The sequence below is a fragment of the Lagopus leucura genome, unplaced genomic scaffold (assembly GCF_019238085.1).
Source record: "Lagopus leucura isolate 7727_CA_CO unplaced genomic scaffold, USGS_WTPT01 Super-Scaffold_54, whole genome shotgun sequence".
Lineage (NCBI taxonomy): Eukaryota > Metazoa > Chordata > Aves > Galliformes > Phasianidae > Lagopus > Lagopus leucura.
The window spans coordinates 940400-955571 of record NW_024962251.1 but is presented as its reverse complement, the minus strand read 5'-3'; the positions used below and the strand labels follow the sequence as shown (position 1 = coordinate 955571).

Genomic DNA, 15172 nt, shown 5'->3' with positions numbered 1-15172 from the left:
AAAGGGTCGATAACTGCAGGACAAGGGGAAATGGTTTTAAGCTGAGGGAGAGGAGATTTAGGTTGGATGTCGGGGGAAGTTCTCTACTATGAGAGTGGTGAGGTGCTGGAACAGTTGCCCAGAGAGGCTGTAGATGCCCCATCCCTGCAGGTGTTCAAGGCCAGGTTGGATGGGGCCCTGGGCAGCCTGGTCTAATAATAAATAGGGAGGCTGGTGGCTCTGCATGTGGCAGGGGGGTTGGAGATTCATGATCCTTGATGTCCCTTCCAACCCAGGCCATTCTTTGATTCTGTGATAAAAGCATTCTGGATTTTGACTGAAAAGTTAATAAAGTGGGGGTGTATACAATCATGTGTTTGCGTACATACCTTTGGGCATGGGAGGTGTTTTCTATGTGGTACACCAGTGCACTGTCAGATGTCTTTAAGTCCACTGCTGTAAGCTACAAATGCACGCATTATATTTTGGCTTCAATTATCTTTGCACCCTTTCCTCAACAGCTGATAATCACAGGAACTGCAGTTCACCTTGAATGCAGAGATGAACTTCAAATAATAGGACATGAGGAAAACAAAAAGGTCACACTACTCCAGCATTTCACAATGTTTGTAAATACTCTTTCCTCATGAAATGATGTTGTGAATCGTAGGAGTCCACCAGAGAAAGTCAAATCTTTAGAGAAATAAATAAGATGGCAGGCTTCTCATTTATGCAGTTAAGAGTCATTTCTGACCCAAAGAAGCACAGAATAACATCAAGGTCATTTTCTTCTATTTCTTGCTTTTACATTTCTGTCCTTGATGGAGAACACTCTGTCAGAAACCGTGAACCCAAACACTATGCACATGTGTTCAATTCCATTCAGATGCTCATGCAGACAGCAGGCTGCAGCCCCAGTTTGGGATAGTAAAGACAGTGAAACATTAAAAGAAATCCGTATATAGGTAAGTGAATTACTACAAATGAACAGCTAAATTTGCAGGTGCAAATCTCATTTAGAAATGACAGGTACTTAGCAATATCAACTTCAGCAATATACGCCCAATGAAATTCCACAAGCCTATTTAAAGTCTATTACTGTTGCTGACATCAATCTGCCAAGCTACAGAGTGCTAAGCTCTACTAAAGATTTGCACCTATAAATTTAGCTACTGGTATGTTTGAATACACTGTGTTTCTCCATACAGGCAACTACATACATAAGGCAGCCAGGCAGAAGGTAATCAAACAGAATTGTTGTGAAACCTTTTACGTCAGCTTTGCCCAAAGAAGGACTGAAGTTTACACTCCCAGCAGGGTTTAGATTCCAGCCCATTCCACAGCGATCTTCAGACTTTACTCAAGAATTCACTTCCTCAATGAACAGAACTGCAAAGGCCATGTTCCTAATGCAACTACTAATGGGAGCACAAACATAACCTGAGGATCCTGAAAACTCAATTTATGTAAGGTTTTTAAAGGCATACTACTAACACTAGTGAAGACACCTACTGAGTGAAGCATGCTAACAGATATAATTAGCTGTCTCTATGAAGAAGCACTAATGACAAAATGGATCTCTGATTCTCCTCTCTCACCCTCTCAACAAATGTGGATCACTGCTGGAGTTCTGAATAATAGGTGGTTTTCAATGTCTGGCAAACAAATATGTTTATCCTGCAAAACTAAGTAAAGATAAAAATAAAATCTGTTGTGCCAGCTCTGCAAAAAAAAAAAAAAAAAAAAAAAGAAAAAGAAAACAAACAAACAAAGCCTCATATCCTGATTTGGCATAGCAATCACAAAGTGTTTTTAGCATTACTTGTAAGCACTGTTCATTTTTAGAATTTATCCATTTGTGATGCACCTTCAATAATTACATATCAGCTGAAAAGGTTTTGTAAACATTAAGTAGGAAGAGGCATTTTAAGTCTGAAATGTATATTACAATCTAAGTTATAAAGGTGAATCTTGGAGGTACTTTAAGTGTAGTTGGCAAGTTCTCCTCCCAGAATAAATCTTAAGGATCAAAAATAAATATTCAAGGAGCATTAATTTGTTTCTAGATGTGTGTGTGCAAGTAAAACAGCAGCCATAATGTGGAAATTTGAGTCACATTTTGCAACTAATTGGAAGCAGATTAAAATTCTGCCTCGGGGGAACACTGTCAAACTAGAAGCTGGAGCAAATGAAGAAAGAGGTGAAAGCATCGTGAAGAGCTGACAGATTTACAATGCTCAAGGCAATAAACGGTACTAGCTGAAAATGAATGTGCTTCACTGTAGTGCATGCAGTTCTCAGTCATATCTCAGCAATAACAGCCCATAGCCAAGAAGCTCTTATTTTCAGAGAGATGGTAAAGGAAACAGTAGGAATGAAACAAATACTATTGCAGGTGGTGGGCAAAAACAAAATACATGCAGTGACTCAAGTTGCTACAGGAATAATCAAATCAGTCATAGTGTAACATGGCCATTTTGTAACATGGACTCATCTCAAGCAGGGCTCACGCAACATAATGTAATGACTGTCCAGCTGAGTTGAGCAAGAGTCAAAGCATTATGCTCTCAACAGAAGAAAAAAAAAAATCAAGTTTTCATATTTTTAAAGCGGGCAATAACACACAAACCTGCAAACAGATACATCAGAAGCAAAAGGAAAAACTCTTTTTAAGAGGTGATTCGAAAAGGTTGGAGGAGTGTATAAAAATTAAAGTGTAAAGGAAAATGTACCAATGCCATGAAGGCAACAGCTGCTAGCTTTCTCCTTCAGTGTATGGCATCTGGTATAATGTCACAGGAAAGACCATTAAAGGATCTGGACAAGAAACGTAAATAAAGAATATCAGCCAAAACTCAGCTGCTGTTTTTATTAAAAAAGTAGCTTTTCTTTATAGATGTGGGTATGCATACACCCTATACTCACAGACATATGTACACACATATACACACAAATATGTATTAATTTATATACACACACATATATTTATATAATCCAATCCTTAAAAGGATTGTGTAAAACTACACCATAGTTGAGGTCTATGAATAAGATTTTCAGTAACACTGGGTGTGAAACAACAATCTTCAAACTGCTTTCAAATTACAACAAAATGTTTCTTTTGATTTCCAGGAACCAATTCAATGTACACTGCCTAACATTAAACCCTGGGCAAAAAAGCAACTGGTAAGACTTAATGTCAAACATGCTCGATATAGCCAGCATACCTCTGGAGTATTAGATCTGTATCTTCAGTGTAAGCTAACCAACCCTTGATATTTACTAAATCACATTTGAAATTTCTTGCAGCAAAACAGAGTTCACTTGAAAAATGAGATCTATTTCTAATTGCATTTCCTTCTGATACCTTTTGCTGCACAGATACAGATCCATTCCCCTTCTTAAAAAGAGAACTGGCAAGAACATGAAACTCTGAGACGTTCAACTACTGCCATTACCCTGCTGCTGTAAGCCTATAATAAAGCACAGATTTGATAGTGCTATCCATGTAGTGTGGCAAACCACACACAAATAAACAGTTCTCCACGAAGAATGAAAACCCAAAGACCTAACTCTTCCAATTCAAACATTATTGTTGCTTTTAACGTGAGCCATCTGCAGAAATCGGGCCAAAGAGGTAACAGGAAATCCAAAAATAATTCGGTCTGGACCCGCATGCTCTGAGAACAGAGATTACAACTGGCTTTTGACTCTTCTTAATGGTTGAAAGAAGCAATGAAAATCATAAAACCTGTGTTTGTCTAATGATCACCTATGGGAATGCGGAGACCAATTTCTACCACAGTTCAACACAGGACCACTAAAACTCATCAGGGAAGGCAGTGGTATTCGAGTGTGCAAATTCATGATAGTCAGTGGATATAACAGAGCCCCAAAATAACTCCAAAGATAACGCAAAAAAAAACAGCCAACAAAAAAAAAAAAAAAAAAAAAAAAAAAAAAAACCACCAAAACTGTGACGTGCCAGATATTGCCCAAATCAGAATGACAGGGGGTGAATTTGAGGAGTTCAGGTAAGTGCAACCAATTCAAGCTTAGTCTTCCATTGCTAACTGAAGCATATAAAATAGAGCCAGTTACTGTGGACAAGCTGCAAATATACATGACAAAAAAGCTGACTAGTAGAAACTTGACTGGCAACCAAAGACCAACCTATTATTTCAAACTGTTATGGGAAAGCAATAAAATTGCTACCAGGTCTTCTCATGTTACTCTTCAATAAAAAGAAGCCACAGGGGAAATAAGAGGGGGGTGGGGGGAAACACATCAAAACCTCTGAAGTTCCTTGAAGTAAAATATGCGTTTGTGGCATAATGCCATCTGCTTGCTGGTTAACATGACAAGACAATTCAACAACCAGAATATCAGTGTTCTGAAAACAACAAGTAACCACAATCAATAGATTCTAGTTCCCTGTTCTGACTGCAATAAATTACATTCACACACAACTATTGGCATATGCTTCAAATATCCCCACGGGCACATTTTTCTTATGTTATTATTTGACAGCAGAGATTCTCAGGAGACTGAATCACCTCAGCAAAGCTGGGTTTGTGCCCGGGAATAAGGTTTAGGCTAGGACAAATCAAAAACTGGAAAAGGAAGATGGGGGAGCCAGGTTTTCAGCACTCATTATTTCTGTGCAAATATAGTGCAAAGACTGTTAAGTCATAATGGTTGAGGAAGGTTTATCGCAAAGGACACAACTCAACACTGTGCTTCCTGACTCTAAAATTTACTAGGAAAAAAAGAACTTCAAATTTAAATTCTTGATGAGTTTGCTCTGAACAGCCTCACTGGACACTATGGGGAGATGGTAGAAAAGCCAAGATCTATCACTATGTGCTAGCCTAATAGAAAAATTGACATATCAAACCTTTCTCGGTAATCAAACACTTCAAGCAGAACAACAACATACTATGCAGTCCTCAATCCTATCTCAATCTCTGCGGCTTGCCCTACTTCATCAGATTTTATTATCCAAAGAGTTCTGTTTGTAAGCACAGAGAATGCATCTGTGTACATATGCACAGGTTCACAAGAAGAAACTATTCCTACTCCTTGAATTTTCTTTTTGCTTCCTCAAAAAGATGAAAAACATTATAAAGAACTTGCTTGTCAGTCAAATCACTCTGAATAGTTTCACAGCCCTTTATCCAGATGTTTTTGTTCCGATTGCCAAGACCATTTGTCAGAATTAAGATGAAATGCAACAGGGAGTGCTTACTGAAACCCCGGCTACAACACAGCTCAAAGTCATAGTTTAAACTTCACATTTGCCCAAATGGCTACTTATAGCCCACAGTAAGCTGCGGTTTTAATTTTTAAACGTAATTAAAAAAAAAAAAAAAATCTACAATTTAAAATCACACATTAGGAAAACTCCTCAAGTTCTGCTACAAAAGCTAGTTATAATCTTTATTTGAATTATCTTATTTCAAGCATATTTTTGGACAAATTAAAAAGTGAAAGCTTGTCCTGTTACACTTTTCAGTTAAGTACTGCAGCACAGAAGTGCTGGAGCAGAAACATTCTGGCATGACAAGGGAAAAAGTTTGCCAGATTGAAGAAGAAAAGAAACATAAATAAGCTCTGTAGATTTTAAAGAGCCATTTACATTTTGCAATTACATCATACTAAGAAATTTTCATAGACCACCATTACACTGTCTTCCAGCGAACAGGGAACGTTACATGCAACCACAATTTCTTTTTTTTAATTGGTATTTTCCCTGTGATTGTTATTAAGAAATAAAAATAGTACCTTGATATGTAAGTTTAACTAGAGAAACATTAGGTTTTTGCAAAACCATAGCCATTCCTGCAACCGAAGTCACTGTGTCTACAGATATGACCACTACCCAAGTGCCCATGAAAGGACATATTTCCATTGCAGGCAATAAAGCACAACTGAGAAGTCAGATAACCTTTCCATCCTTTCAGGAAATGCAGTGACATATGAAATGTACATTAGAACGTTCTATAAGAACAACAGTGAAGTTGGCATAGTGTCAGCCACAACAAGTAAAGAATAATCTGGTTGTTGGTGCCCTATACAAAGTTCAGAACAAGACAGACAAAGACATGGGTTAGTCAGCAGTCCTACTTGTGTACCACGGGAAAAATCTGCCACACACAGCTGACAAGTCAAAAACAGACAGTTCTGAGAAACACAGAACATCCAGCAAGTACACACCAAGCTAAGTGAGGCAATATGTCTCCAAGAGTGGGTGATGGAAACCCATAATAGGGAATTTATCAAAAATGCAGACAAAGGTAGCAGTTTTGATAGTGGATAAGGTGTTCCCAGAAATACCCTCCTGACAAAGCTTGTGAAACGCGCTCAGATACCATGCACACTGGTAGCACCACCTAAGGCTCGCAGGAACACAGCATATAAACACAAAGAGAGTTCAAAAACCATTACAATGCAGCCTCTTTACACAATGGGCACTCTGAAGGCAGCTGTTCAGTGCCAATCTGGCCAAGATCTCATACTCCATTTCTTTCCACCCTTTGCTCAGGAAGGTCATTCTGACCTACTGCTGCACAGACCCTGTTTTGTGGCCTTTAATCTGTGTTGTTTTGGAACACATGCAATCCCAGTAGTTTAGAAGGGAGAAAAGGGTGCTAGCATTGCACCTGGCAGCATTTCAGCAGTGTCAGGGACACGGTGTTTGTTTGACATGAACAGCATGTGTCCAGTTAATAGAGAACAGCCCAGGCTCTCCCACAGACATCAGTGACAGCAAGCCTGGGGATAGGGCTTCTGAAAAACACTCCACTGCTTCTTATATACCCACAACATGAGTTTCAACATGCAAGAAGACCTGTGCCTTTCACACTTCTGACTCACACCATCATCAACAAGCAGATGTCCCAGAAACCAAACGCTGTGGAAAAGCACAGCGCACCACAGAGTGAAGCCAGTGGGTTGGCCAGCACTGCACAGAAGTCCCCACAGCTCACCACCAACCTGACTGCCTCCTGTCAGAGCAGGCACAGATAATGTTCTTTATCATGGGTGCCACAAGACCAGTTATTAGCTTCAGTCAAAGGGCCAAACAAAGGCCGGATGGCGCTTTATCCAGCGCTTAGGCTGCAGCCAGGAGTGGTATCTCCAAACAGCACAGGACTCCAGTTATCTTTAAAGAGTAGTTTTCCTGTAATCAACAGCTCTAATCTGTGCATGGAAAACTTTTGTAAATGGTTTTATTACACATAATTAGTTAGCTGATAACAGCTTGCTAAAGTTGTCTTTTGAGAGTCACTTTTTTTTTTTTTTTTTTTTTTTTTTTTTTTTGCCTCTCCTCCTTCCTCTTACTTCTTCAGGAAAAACAGCATCGTTCAGGTTCTAGCAAACAGCGAGACCTTTGAAGATCTGACCCTTATTGTGTTTGCCTGCTGGAGGTGATCTCTATTATGAATTCTTCAGTGACTGAGCTTCTGGAAATCTCTTTACATGAAAGCAGAACCAGTTAACTGTCTGTACGAACACGTGTTTTCACAGCCTCTCCTGTATTACTGCATCTCACAAAGCTTCTATAAAGTGCCAGGTGAACTTTTTAAAATAATAATAATAATAATAATAATAAAGAAAAGAGTCTTGAAAGTATGAGCAAATGTCAACCATTCGGTTCCTGTTTTTAGGCTGGAAACTAGGAACAGATGGTACTTTCCATGTTACTTGAATCTGGTTATTGAACACCTCTGTGGTTACAGGAGATTTTGCTTAGCACTTTTAACATACATTTCATTTATTGGACTATGAAACGCTACTTTGGAAAAACAAGTCTTTATATAGCTATAATTAAAACAGTCTTGCAGCAAGCCCCTTTAACGCGGAGAACACGGTTAACCTCGTGACATCTGGATAATCAATTCCTTCCCTTTTACTGGGTATTTACGAAGTTATTAAAATTGTAAAATTACCGATGCTGAAGACAGGCGCTTTCCCAGCAGCTCCCCACCAGGCTGCGGGCTCCCCAGCGCTGCCTGCAGCCCCGCACCCGGCCCGCCAGGCCCAGCAGGCTCCAGCCGCACCGCTGCAGACGCCTGGCCTTATTGCTCCACAGCAGCCAGATCCCCAGTGCAGCTTTCAAAACAGTTTGCTGTCAAACAACAATAGACTTTGTTCTTTAATTGAAGCGGGTGACCCGCTTGCCCTTTTATTTCACAGTGAATAAGCTACATCCAAGGCCAGCCGGGACAGTACATGAAAAGCATATCTCTGTCACATCATTAATCAAAGCGTGTACTTAAATGATTTACATCAGCGGGCACAAATCACAAGGCCGCCCGATGAAGCATGGCTTATTTTCAGTCCTGCCACAAGGCGCCAAGGCGAGACAACGCCAGCCAGCACGTTCATCTCCTTTAAACAACCAAATGAGAAGGAATATGCCAACACAAGAGGGACATTCGCTCCTGAGTGTCACCAAGCATTCAATTACAAGCCACAGCTCAGCACCTCGGGCTGCAGCTCCAGATTTTCCACATTATCTTCATCAAAGCACACAGATCTCTACACTCCAAATACAACCCTTCCGTACCCCAGTTAAGCTGTGACTGCTGCAGACCCCAACCTTCCCCTAACGCACACAAAGTAAATGGCTGTAGATAAACAACGTAGCAGCTCTTAGAAATACGGAAATGCAGCTAAAAAGAGGAAGATTTGTTCTTGCTGACAGACAGTAACTGTGCTAAAAATGGCAAAGCATGGATAAGGGATGGAAAATGGAAACAGGTTTTAACACCAAGAACCTGAGGAGTGGTTAGCCTACCTGTCAAAGCTACTTATTCAGACATGTCACCAGTGGCTTAACCACAGAATGGGCTGCACGAATATAGTTCAAACATCTGAGAATTACAGCATGCTTTGACTTTATCCACATACCAGGGGAGTGGCAACTTTTACAACATACTTGCGGTTTCTGCATTAAAAAAAAAAGCCAGCAGAACACAGTCACTGATTTAATTAGGCTTCGTAAGATCAATTTATCATGTTTTACACAACTTTCCGTAGCAAAGAAACAGAATAAATAGACCAAAAATAGACACTGAAGCACGCTGTGAAAACTACGCAGTGACTGCAAGTCCTGGGAATCTGCTCCAAGCTTTTCTCAAATAGTAAACAAATGCAGCGTTGTCTTTCACACCACATACAAAAACCTTTGGATTTTCACTCAGCGGGCATTAACTCCTTTCTGTCTAGTAGGACACATCCAAATTCATGAGACGTGCCTTTCACAACATGATGATAAATGGAAACTGATTTTTAACATGCAAGGCTTGAAAACTATATATCTCCAGATACAAGGTGCTTTGTGCAAGTGATGCATACCCAGCTCCAGCCAAGGCGAGAACAAAAACAAAAAACCCATAACGATAAACAGCGCAGTGCACTGCGCGGCATCTGGCACGTATGTGTATCCTTCGTGCGGTCTCCCGTGTGACCCGAGAGCAAAAAAGAACACAAAAACGGGAGAAACCACACTGCTCTCTAATCGCTGTTGCCATGACAGCAGCCTTTGAGATACTGCAATGTTCAGATTGCCAGCTAAACAAAATTGTTGAATGTGAACATTTGGCTGGAAGATTAAAAGGCTAAGGGGGTTGCAAAAGGGCAGTACCTCCCACATTCCAGGCAGCCACTGAATCCAATCAAACGGCTCTGACTCCTTAACCACAGCCATTGTGAGGACTGGATTAGGGCAATTTATCTAGATAGTTAAAACAGATTAGAGAGCTGCAATTTGAAGACCATTGGCAACAAAAGCAAATGCCTACTGTACTAAGTTAATAGAGGGAGCGGGAGACTTTATGACACCTTTTCACAGTGAACAGAACCTCCATAAATAAAAGTGCAAACGTATACGTATGAATTACACCCGTTTGCCTCTCTTCTCATCCGCGTTCAGACAAGGTCACAAAGGCTCATTCAAATTCATCCGTAGACACGCTACATTAAAAGCAGTAACACGCACACAATGAGAAATTCACGTTATTTCCTGCCTCGAATGCAAGCCCTTGAAAAATATTTTCGGATTTTTACTGGTAACTCCTGTCACAAACACACAAATCCAATCCTGGAAAGTCGACTTGGACGCTACAAAAAACCTTCAACACCTCAGAAACGAGAGAGCAGCACAGACGGGTGCTAAGGAAAGGTGACTTCTTCCCCGAGACCTCTGCCCTGCCGACAATCGCAGGACGCTGCGTCAGCGCGTCTTCCCAGCGGCGCCGCTCGGGGAGCGGCACGAGCAGACGACGCGGTACCAGCAGAACTCCGGGCCACCTGGCACCGCTCACCTTGCCGGTGCTTCGGGCACCCCGCCGGCAGCCGCGGGCCCGAGCCCTCAACGCGCGGGCAGGGCAGGATGCCGGCACCGCGCCCGCCCTCCCCCAGAGCGCGACGGTGGGCATTCGTCGGGGAAGCACCCTCCGCTACGCCGATGAAGGAAAGCGCACACCTCCGCTCGGCGCCCCTCCTGCATGTCACCGCTCGGCGCACCGGCGGCCGGACCCGCAGGATTCGCAGAGTTCCGCGCCCCCCACCTCCCCCTCTCCCAACCCCCCGCCCTCGTGAGGCCCGGAGGCCCCGCCCGCCGCCGCCCGCCCCGCACGTCGGGGCCCGTGGCGCCGCGCACGCCGTGCCGTCGGCGTCCCTCGTCCCCACGGAAGGAGCCCGCGTCCCCGCCGACGCCTCCCGGCGGCGCTGCGGACGGCCCGCGCACACCCGCAGCCTGACACTGGCACTACGTGCCGGGCGCTGCGCGCGGTGCGGGACGGACAGGTGCCGCCGGGAGCGGGGACGGGCTGCGGGGCACCTTGGCGTCGGTGGGGGAAGGACGGAGGTGTGCCACGAAGCAGTCCGTCACAAACGGGGTTATGAAGAGGAGAGGAGCTTTGTCCTACCTTTTCTGTCTTCAATTTCTTGACTCGCCTGTGGCTCTCTTCCTCCTCCTCTTCCTTTTTTACCAATATAGAGTTCCCCATTAACCCTGAATCCGGGGCGCCTTTGCTAACTTCCCCAGCGGCTGCGGTGCAGTGGAAGGGGCTGCCACTCCCCCCACCGCCCTTGGACCCGTAGCCATAAAGGTGCCCGGAGGGGCCCTGTCCACCGCCGCCGCCCCCAGGGCCGCTGGGGGGGCCCAGCTGCACGTCGTGCTGCTTGTCCTTCCGGGACTTCCCCGCATCTTTATCCCGCTTGGCGCCTCGGCTGCCCTGGCTTTTACATGGTTTCTCCTCCTTGTTTTTCCCACAAGAGGCAATGGCGGTGGTGCTGCTGGTGCTGTTATTATTGCCGTTTGGGTTACCGCTCACGCTTTGACCCAGTGCTGAATTCATGCCAGTTGCCTCTCCAGGGCGCCCTTGGACTTCCTGCCTTTTGCCAGCACTGCCGATCTCAGGAATCCCATACAAGGCAGCAGAAGGCAGAGATTTATTAGAATCCTTAGAAGTTTTACTCCTTTTCACTTTTGATTTAGTAGTCTCTTTGTGAGAGGAATTCCCCTGGGGAGCGGAGGGCTGAACAGAAGCAAATTTTAGGCCATCAGCTAAGGCTGAGGTAGTATTAGCCCCACTGGAAGCCAGAGCCCCACAATCCTTGGAGCTGGTGCTGCTGCTGGTGGTGGTATTGGTAGAATTATTCATCTCAAATTTCTGTCTGTCCTTCTCCAAATCTGCGTCCAGATCAATTATTAAATTCCCAACACCGATTTCCCAATCATCGCCACTGTCGTAAGTGTCAACTGTGTTTGGATCCACACCTTTTCCTGTACTGGAAGTGTTCAATGACATCCTGAAGATGAGATCTCTAGAGTAAAAATTCGATGAACTTTCCTTTGGAGGTGTGGGGACATTCGTTTATCTCCGCTGGGCTTTTCTAGATTTAATTCTTCTCGTCCTCCTTTTCCAGGTGTGTCTGGGTTTGTAACTTGTGGTCCACATCCACCTTTTCCTGTGAGGAGAGGAAAAGTCAAACATGTCTTGTGTGAGTCTTACCAGAATATAACACAACTAGTAACAAAAAGGCCAAGGCGGGGGGACTGAAATCATTTGCTACCCACATTTTTTTTCCCCCTTAAGTTTGTTAAAGCAGAGGCAATAGCTGTCATGCTTTCACAGTGAGCATCCTTAACCTACTTGTCTCCCAACATCCTCAAAAGCCACGTCCAGGAAAAGAAAAAGGGAAAAAAAAAAAAAAAAAATCCATTAGCTAGGTGATTTAAATCCACAAAGCTCAGGAAACGCAGCCTCAGAGCTGGTGCCTAGCTGTGGGAGCACATGTTGTAATTTAACCCCAGGACCACCACCTAGGCACCAGAGGCAGAAAAGGAAGTACACAGGCTCTCTCTTCACCACATTCCATGGATTTTGTGGCTTTAAACCAGACCCTTGAAGTTTTGTGTTATTTCTGTATTATCTTTTTACTCCTTTTTGTACTTAAGCCCCTTTTTATTTATTTATTTATTTATTTATTTATTTGGAGGGGGGAAGAGGAGGTCGAGGGAAGGGAGAAACCTAATTTTCCTTCACACAATACGGTTTCTATTAAAAACAAACAACCCGTAAGCACAAATGAAAAATATCAAAACCCACAGTTAAAAAAAAAAAAAGAGGAAGAAAGAAAAGAAGTAAGATCTTTCTTAAGAAACATCAGCTCAAGATTACAGTCCTACAAGCAATTCTAGCAGTCACACGATTGTTAGGTCTGTTAAATACAGTATTACTGACTGTACAGGAAACTGATTAAGACATACACTTTAAGTGATCTGCACCAAGGTGGCCTCAGTGACCGCAAATGAGTGTGTGTTTGACAAAGCTCAGTTAAAACGATTTTTAAAGGGATCTCTCCCTTTTACAGCCGCTTATCGAAATATTTATACATAGAGATGCAGAATGCTTACCTTCAGTCCTTTATCATTTTTTTTAATTAAACCAGCAAATCAAAGTGCTGTTCCCACTCGTCTCAGCAACAGCTCTGTGTCTCATTTTACTTAGAGAGCAAGCGATCACGCAGTAGGCAGCAAGTACCATCGCAGCCCGGTCAGTGACACATCTCCCCTACTTTGGCACTCGGATCAGAGGTCCTTTTTTGCTTGTTTGGTTTTTCCTCCTCGCTTACAAAAAAAAATAAAAAAAAAAAAAAAAAAAAAAAAAAAAGACGCTGCTCCTTACTCACAGCTCTGCATGCCAGTAGGCAGCATTCACTGTCAGAACTGGAGCATCAGGTTATTTTTTTTGTTGTTGTTTTTGTTTGGTTTTCTTTTGCTGTTTTGTTTTGTTTTTTTTTGTTGTTGTTGTTTTTTGTTGTTTTGCTTTTTTTTTTTTTTTCTTTTTTTTTTTTTTTTTTTTTTTTTTTTTTTTTTTTTTTTTTTTTTTTTTTTTTTTGATTTTTTTTTTTTTTTTTTTTTTTTTTTTTTTTGCGCGCGCCTGTTTTGCTTTCCTGAGTAAGCACGGAATCGTAATAATAGTCACAGTAATTTAAAAAAATAAAATAAAAATGTTATCCCCAACTTCCCACTCCATCTTCAGCCCCGCGCTCGGAGCCCGCCTGAGCAGTGAGAAACGATCCCGTGCGACAGCCCACAGGCGGCCGGGTGTTACCGGCAGAATGTGCTAACATCGGGTAAATTAGTGAAAGGGAGGAAGGGAGAAAAGGAGAAGAAAGGACTGAAAATCCGGGCTGGATTCCGCCCGCTCGCTGGGAAGTGGCATTTTTTTCGCCCGTCCTGACAGATCTGATTTCTTCGAGTTACTTCAGGGGGCGCGGGGGCGGGGCGGGGAGCGCCGCGCTGATACCGGGAGGGGCCGGAGTGGGGAGGGGGGGCAGCGCAGGCCGCGCGCCCCCGGCAGCACCGTACCGACAGCGGCGCTCAGCAGCGCGCTGCGGTAATTGGAGCCCGGCGAGACGCAGCCGACGACCTTTTTTCAGGACAGGCCGCTCCCCCCTCGTTGTATCCCGGCGAGCGGCCCCTCCCCCGCTTCGCCGGACGGCGCGGAGCGGAGCCACAGCGCGGCGTTGTTAATTAGCGGCGGGGGGAAGCCGAGCGCCTAATGAGCCGGCGGCGGCGGCGGCGGCGGCGGGGGGCGGGGCGGGCCGCGAGGCAGTGCCGCCAACCCCCGCGGCGCTGCGGTTCCGTTACCGCGCGCCGCACGTGACCCTGCCGGGCGCCATTGGCTGCGCCGCGGCAAAGATGGGTGGCGGGGGCCTGCGGGCCGCCCGTCCCGCGGAGCCGCGCAGGGTGACGGGCCGTGCGGCGGCCCCGCTCGCCCACCCTCCCTACCCTCCCCGCTCCCGCCCGGCCGCCGTGCCGAGCTGTGGCGGGCCCTGCCCCGTTGCACCCCCGGGCAGCGCGCCGTCGGGGTACGCGCGCAGCCGCGCGGCTGCCCTCGTGCTCGCCGTGCCCGGGGCCGCTCGGTGCTCGCAGCGGCCGCCCTGCTCACTGCGGCTCCCAACGCTACCCTTGGCAGAAAAATAATAATAATAATAATAATAAAAAAAAAATCACCCCCTCTTCGTGCTACAGACACACCACGCAACCGTACTTACGGTCTGTACTGGATGGAGGTGGCCTGTTCCTTCTAACTGCATTGGGTGTGTGTTTGTTGCAGCCGCTTTTTATTTTTGGAAAAAAAAAAAAAAATCTAATGTCTTCAACAGATTTATTGTATTGGGAAGAAGAGAGCACCAGATACCATGAACCTTCCTTTCTTTCTAAAAAGGAAAATTAAAAACAAAAGCGCGGGGAGGCCCGGCCGCCCCCCGCACGCACGCGCGCACACACACGCACGGGCCCGGCGTGCCCCCGCGGCGGCCGCGGAGGGGGAGTGGGACCAGAGCGGTACCTGAAAGGGACTTTTCTTTGTTCAGAATGCCCCTTCCCTCCCGGCCAATGGGAACCCAGCTTTTATGAAATTGGGCCTTCCCATTGGCCGCCGTTCCTCCTGCCTGCCGGCGGGCTGTAAGGCAGCGAGGAGCACACACGCGGGACGCGCGGACACGCGGGGCACAGCGTGGGCTGTGCGCGCATCCCCGCAGCCCTCGGGCCGTACCGTGTGAGCGCCAGCCGCAGCCGGCGGGCTGCAAATCTCGCTTCTCGTTTCAATTTGCCTCCTGTAACATTTAAGCCTTAAAAAAAGAAAAGAAAAAAAAAAAATAGAGCCGGGGG

At 45.0% G+C, this 15172-nt stretch overlaps 1 protein-coding gene across 7 annotated transcripts in view; it reads right to left on the bottom strand.

The window, feature by feature from the left end:
• The window catches only part of ZNF608 (zinc finger protein 608), a 91130-nt gene extending 76370 nt beyond the window's left edge, over window positions 1–14760 (bottom strand). For 5 of the 7 annotated variants that reach the window (XM_042874004.1, XM_042873970.1, XM_042873985.1 and 2 more), the window contains exons 1-2: window positions 14554–14760; window positions 10914–11958 (exon numbers count right to left, since the gene is read on the bottom strand). In XM_042874004.1, coding sequence (XP_042729938.1) covers window positions 10914–11798 — 885 coding nt within the window. In that variant the 5' untranslated portion in view covers window positions 11799–11958; window positions 14554–14760. Of the gene's footprint in view, window positions 1–10307; window positions 10497–10913; window positions 11959–12907; window positions 13069–14553 lie in introns of those variants that run through there. The other 2 variants (XM_042873979.1, XM_042874010.1) reach the window with 2 other exon arrangements.
• Window positions 14761–15172: the final 412 nt, after the last annotated feature.